This window comes from Anarrhichthys ocellatus, unplaced genomic scaffold (genome assembly GCF_004355925.1).
Source record: "Anarrhichthys ocellatus isolate YVR2014 unplaced genomic scaffold, GSC_Weel_1.0 scaffold463, whole genome shotgun sequence".
In the NCBI taxonomy this organism is placed as follows: domain Eukaryota; kingdom Metazoa; phylum Chordata; class Actinopteri; order Perciformes; family Anarhichadidae; genus Anarrhichthys; species Anarrhichthys ocellatus.
Genome location: NW_022280437.1, coordinates 1 through 6,648, shown reverse-complemented (window position 1 = coordinate 6,648; position 6,648 = coordinate 1). Strand labels below are relative to the sequence as shown.

At 48.6% G+C, this 6,648-nt stretch overlaps 1 protein-coding gene across 1 annotated transcript; it reads left to right on the top strand.

The window, feature by feature from the left end:
* Positions 1-520: 520 nt before the first annotated feature.
* On the top strand, positions 521-6,497 carry LOC116401463 (cullin-9-like; the record flags this gene model as incomplete). The annotated part of the gene is made up of 7 exons (XM_031879871.1): positions 521-701; positions 2,540-3,226; positions 4,093-4,247; positions 4,351-4,992; positions 5,761-5,902; positions 5,988-6,178; positions 6,311-6,497. Coding segments are annotated over exons 1-7 (2,152 nt in total), but the record flags the coding sequence as incomplete, so codon positions are not given.
* Positions 6,498-6,648: the final 151 nt, after the last annotated feature.

Here is a 6,648-nt window from a genome sequence, read left to right as displayed (position 1 = left end):
ACATCCAGAAGAAGCACCACAGAAGAAAACACATTAACCAGACTGAGGATTGGACACACAAGGCTGAACAAAACAATGCAACTAATAAATAAACACCCATCAGGACTATGTGAGCACTGACAAATACCAGAATATGTAGACCATATCATATGTTGTAACAATTCACCTAATTATATAACACACAGGCAGACTTTTGTGATCATTACAATATTATTGCCAGAAATTCACACTCGAGCGAGACAGGTTGAAGAGGAGGCTGGGAGTTCAGGAACTAAACCTAAAAGATGCATTAACCGGCAGGAAATGTACTCAATAGTGAAATAAACAGGATTGAGTCAAAGAATTTAAGTCACCGAAATGATAGAACTCCTTTTTGTTTTGTTTTGTAAGGGGATAGGTTACTCTGGTCCACACTCCAGACCAGTAGGTGGCGGTAATGCACCTGGAAGCTGTTTGCCATCCGCCATAAAACTTAAAAGAAGAAGAAGAAGAAGCTCGCAGAGGAAGTAGACGTAGAAGAAGAAGAGTGCTGCTCCCTGTCACAAGTGCGCAAATGCGCATCCAGCAGCGGAGCGGACCTCCGGTGCAAAGCGACGAGACGAACTCCTGCAGACCCGGAACCGACACGTCGGGGCGGAAGAGAAACCAGCGCGCGAGAGGGGAGACAGAAACGAGGGGGGAGGTCGTCAGCGACACGGCAGGTAAGACCTGAAACACACCAAACTGCGTTCAGAAACACGCCAACTATGCGCAACTATGCGTGTAACCCACGACATGTAAACAGAAACATCGCATTTGAGGTGTTGTGTGATGGACATTAATGCACTCTAACTAATCAAACAATAAGGAATTCACTTTTTAAGCTGTTTTATTCCAATAATATTCCTCCACCGACGTAGCGTCAGGATGTGAAGTGATGTGGAAGTTGTGTATTATTAGTGTACTTTCGTAAGAAGTGTGTACATCCCGAATTCAACACTAGATTCTGTGGAATCCTGGAAATGTTTAAAACTTTAATTCATCTTTGCTCGTAATCAGTGACGCGTTAAATGTGGAGGTTTTCAAAGGGACTTTGGTGATCACGTTCTGCTGTCAACAACGGTCGCGTGAGAGAGAGCTGGTGTTAGCATGCTAGCTAGCTAACTAGATGTTCTGTGAAAGTGCGCAGAAGTGATCTGCCCATCTGACACGCAGAAGAGAGCGCTAACGTTAGCAGGTTAGCGGTTAGCTCGGCGGTCAGGTTTACGTTACAACATCAGGGACCCGGCTATTTACTAGGACTAGATAACTTCACAGCCGCTAGCTAGCTAGCTGGTGTTAGCAATAATAACAGCTACGTAATGTCAGTATGAGCTAAATGTGGGTGTGTGTCGTGTGTGTCATGGGTGTGTGTCGTGTGTGTCATAGGTGTGTGTCATAGGTGTGTGTCGTGTGAGTGAGTGTTTCTTCAGTAATTAGACAGACCCCTGCTGATAAACATCTGGTTTCAGAGAAAGAGGAACTGACTGACTCTAACTAACTAACTCATTCATTCCATGTTATCACAGTTCGTGTGTGTGTGTGTGTGTGTGTGTGTGCGTGTGCGTGTGTGTGTGTGTTCGTTCATCTCATCCGGCTAAATACTGCAGCTCAGAATCATAGGATCAATAATTACATTATACTGTAAAATAAACTGTACAATAACTAAGTACTGTACATAGGTACTTATTTTGAGGTACTTTTCATTATCTGCTACTTTTCTACTTGTCCTATGTGATGTGATATATATTACTGATGCATCATGAGTACTTGTGGTCCCTTAAGTGTATTGTGAAGCTGATACTTCAGTATAAAGTACTTCCTCCTCTCTGTGGTTGAAATGTTTGAATATTTCTAACTTGAGTGGAAATATTTCAACGTTACAACATTTAGTCGTTGAAGTGGCAGTTTAGATAAAGCTTTGTACGACAACAACTCCCCTCGTAATAAATAAAGTATGAAAACAGTGTAAAGTGTAAATACAATAAAATTGAATGGAAACAAAAGAATTCCGAAGGAATGGAGGTGATTCCTGGTTGTTTTCAGGTGATTGAGGTGTTGACGTGACGAACCAAAACAACAACAAGCCGCTCTTAGAAACATGTCAAACAAACACAGGACTTTAAACTAGGAGACCGGTGTTCGTGTCTTGAGTCATCGTGACGTTATGCTGCTCAAACATGACGTTAAAGTGTTTCCATGATAACGCGTCCAGAGGTTGTGAGACCTTTAAGAATTGTGTTCATGAAGATTCTATGAAATTGTGTAATGTTGTTAAATAAAGTTCAAACTTTCTTAATCTTTGCTGAGAATCGATGACGCCTTAAATCTGGAGGTAAAAAGTTATACTGAAGCTAGCTAACAGTAAAGTTCTAGTTGGTTCTTTAGTTCTTGTTTTGATACTTGAAGTAGATGACGTCGTTGGCGGTACAGGGGGAAGTAGATGACGTCGTTGGCGGTACAGGGGGAAGTAGATGACGTTATTTATTGATCTCTAATAATAATAATAATGTCTCCTCAGCAACCATGGTGGGCGAACACCGCAATGGGAACCTGCTGGTCCAGCTGGGCCCGAGGCTGCAGGCGTACCCAGAGGAGCTGATCCGTCAGCGCCGCAACCACGACGGACAGACGGAGTACCTGATTCGCTGGTGCCTGGTCACCATCGACGACGGCTCCGGGGGTGGAGCCTGCGAGGCGGGCGGTGCGTGCGGCGGTAGCTCCGGTGGCTCCGGCGGTGGCTCCGGGTCGGACGGGTCCGGCGGCTCCACGTCAGGAGAGAGCAAACCGGAGAACATCCTGATGTGGATGTCCACGGAGGACGTGTACGCCAACTGCCCCGGCCTGCTGGGGAAGAGGAAGTCGGACCCGCAGCAGCAGGAGGCGCAGCGTGGCGATGCCTCCGACGGTGGCGCCGAGTTCCCCGCCGATGTCACCTTCGATGAGGTGGAGCTGTCAGACATGAAGCAGGACGTGAAGAACCTGGTGTGTCGAGCCAGGAAGCAGATGGCCAAGAAGAGCGACTTCTCCATCAGCATCACGCACACCATCCACGTGCTGAGCGCCTATGCCGCCATCGGCTCGCTGGTCGGCGTCTTCAAGGAGACCGGAGCCCTCAACCTGCTGATGGAGCTGCTCTGCAACAAGGAGACGCAGACGCGACGCAGTGCCGGAAAGATGCTGCGAGCGCTCGCCTCACACGACGCAGGTAAAACCTTTATTTACAGGCTTTACTTACTGCTTTCTGATTGGCTAACAGCTTTCTGATGAGGTCATGTAGACACATGCTTTACATAGCTGACAAAACGGTAAAACAACCCGGCCTGCTCTGTTCTGGCTCTCGTTCATATCGACATCCACTGTGTTTGTGTTTTTCATCCATCACTTCCTCTTCTTCTACTACTACGTCTTCTTCTTCTTCTTCTACTTCTTTTTGTGGGCGAGGAGCAGCTGAGAGTTTTTCCCATGAGTCATTGCAGCGTTCAGTGTGATAACATCAGACCAGAGGAGAGCTCTGACTCTGTTTCTCAAAAACACAAATGCAGCTTCCTTTTTTAGCATTTTGCTAGAGACATCATGTGACGAAGTTTAAACCAATGGGACTTCAGAGAGGGGGGGCGGGGGGGCTACACAGATCCTCTGTTAGACACAAGTTGCTGCTCTCGGATCTATTTTGAAGCAGTTCACTTCAGCTGAAGTCAGCAGATCGCTGCTAAAATATGCTGAGTCATCCTGGATCACTACTGATGTTTGACTGGTGGGTGTGCCGTGTCTTTCACAAACATGTCTAACTACTACTGTGACTGAAACTACGCTGTTTCTCACTAAAGCAGCATTGTTTACGTCCATGTTTACTAGCTGGCAGTCTTCTTCTCTGTCTCTGTGTCCTCTTGACTCTCCTGCGTCCTCTTGTCTCTCCTGTGTCCTCTGTCTCTGTTTCCTCTTGTCTCTCCTGTGTCCTCTGTCTCTGTTTCCTCTTGTCTCTCCTGTGTCCCCTTGTCGCTCTGTCTCTGTGTCCTCTTTGTCTCTGTGTCCTCTTGTCTCTGACTTTGTCTCCTCCTGTCCCCCTTACAGGAAGTCGGGCGTACGTCCTCTTGTCCCTCAGTCAGCAGGACGGCATTGAGCAGCACATGGACTTTGATAACCGCTACACTCTTCTGGAGCTGTTTGCAGAGACCACGTCCTCAGAGGAGCACGGCATCTCCTTTGAAGGGATCCACCTTCCTCAGGTAAAGACTGTCCACTCCTTTAGGAGACACTGTCTTATTATTATTGTTATCATTACTAATAAAAATATTATTATCAATGATTGTGATTAATAACATTGCTCAGATTCCTGGGAAGCTTCTGTTCTCTCTGGTGAAGCGTTACCTGTGCGTGACGTCACTGATGGACAAGCTCAACACGGCAGGGGGGGCGGAGTCAAACTCTGACAGACAGGACGGCAGCCCCTCCCCCGCCGCCTCCACCTCCTCCTCCAGCACCGCCCACCAGACGGATCACCTCCGCGTTCAGCGAGAGTTCGACTTCACTGTGGCGATGGCCAACCTCATCTCAGAGCTGGTCCGCGTGATGGGCTGGGACCGGAACCGCCAGTCCTCCGACGGCTCCGCCCACGGCCCGGGAGGAGGCGGGGCCTGTAGGGAGGAGCCTGGGGAGGAGGTGTCCCGCCCCGTCCTCAGGTCCATCTTCCAGCCTCGTTTCTGCACCTCCCCCGTTGTCCTCACCGCCACCTCCACCGTAGCCGCTCCTGTAGCCGCCGCCGCCGCCTCCGCTGCCTCGCCACCCAAGAAGAAGACGGGAAACGGATACAAAACTCGCTCCGACTTCGCCAGCCGCTCAGCCTACGTGGAGTACGTCCAGGACAACCTGAAGAGTGGCATGATGGTCCGCATGCTGGAGGACTACGAGGAGGTCAGCGTCGGAGATGAAGGAGAGTTTCGCTACAGCAACGACGGCTCGCCACCGGTTCAGGTGAGGAAACAGTAAACAAAGATCTGCTCTACACACACTGAAACATATTACAGTGAGCACATGTTTGTGTTCAGACTGTCAGGTTATCATCATGTTTGTGAACGCTGCTTCCAGCTGTTAGAGGCTACAGCTCCTCCTGCTGGGAGGAGGATTAAAGGAGCATTTACTGGACAAGTATATAGTTCGTTTCACCCAGAGGAACCAGGAGTTGGTACCACCTCCTGCAAGGCATGTTTATTTGTACAGCACATTTCAACAAGGTAATTCAAAGTGCTTCACATAAAACCATTAAAAACATCAAAACATGAGGCAAAAGAAAAGGAGATTTAAGAACATTCATTAAAACACGAAAAAGCAGTGTAAGAAATAAAATACAGTAGTAAAATGCAGAAATGTATTAATATCCTTGAATGTGGTTGAATTAAAGGCAGCAAACAGAAAAGTCTTCAGTCTTGATTTAAAGGAGCCGAGGGTCTCAGCAGACCTGCAGCTTTCTGGGACTTTGTTCCAGATGTGTGGAGCAGAAACACTGAACTAGAGTAGAACTACTCTAGTTCAGTGTTTCTGCTGCTGACCTCACTAACATTGAGCCTTGGTTCTGATCCGGTTCTGTTCCCGTGGTTCTTATACAGACCATAATAACCTTGAATTTGTTAAGGAGACTGGAGGACTCCATCGTACCAGCAGAATGTGTGTTTTCATTTCGGATCACGTAGGATCTATTAGACCCTCTCCAGACCCTGGCCCGTCTCTGTGTGCTGTGTTCAGGTGTACTGGAACTCCCTGTCCAGGACCTACTGGGTCCACTGGCACATGGTGGAGATCCTGGGGAGCGGCAGCAGCAGTCAGGCTGAGAAGGAGACGCAGGAGAAGGCGTCGACCCTGACGGAGACTCTCAAACTCACGGCGGGTAAGATCTGAACCCACCTGAAGAGTCCACCTGCCTGTGTACCTGACCTCAGGAGGTGAACCTGTTTCTTCTTCTGCTCCCTCAGTGAGTCAGACGTTCTTCTCCAAGCCCCCCGGTGGTCTCTACTCTCTGCCCTACCTGTCAGAGGGTCTGCACCTGGAGACGCCGGCTCTGAGTCGGGCTGAGTGGTGGGAGATCCTCTTCTTCATCAAGAAGCTGGAGCTCAAACAGCAGCAGGAGGTCAACGGTGTCCTACTGCAGAGCCTCAATGACCAGGTGAGGGAACACAGAGGCCAAGGAGCATGCTGGGAAACTGAGGCTCTGGTCTTTGTTTCTTGAGTCTGGTTCTATTTCTCTCCCATCTGTTTGTAAAACACTGTCTTCTGTGTTTGTCTGTCTGTCCTGAAGGAGGCGGAGCTTGACGATTCGTCCCTGATTGGTCTGTCTGTCCCCGGAGACGTGGCTAAGAAGCTGCTTCACTACCTGAAGCAGAAGCTGCCGTCATCGTGTCTGAGCGACCTGCTGTGTTCTCACACCTTCTCCAAACACTACCTGAGGAGAGGAGGAGGAAGTCTGGAGGACGAAGAGCTGCTGGGTGAGGACACAAAGACATTTCTGTTTATATATAAGGCAGTGAGGACACACAGACATCTCTGTTATTTATATATACAGATATATATTCTTGTGTTGTAACCGCTTAGCTCTTCGTCCTCCAGACTTCCTCCTCCTCTCCTCAGGTAGTGTTT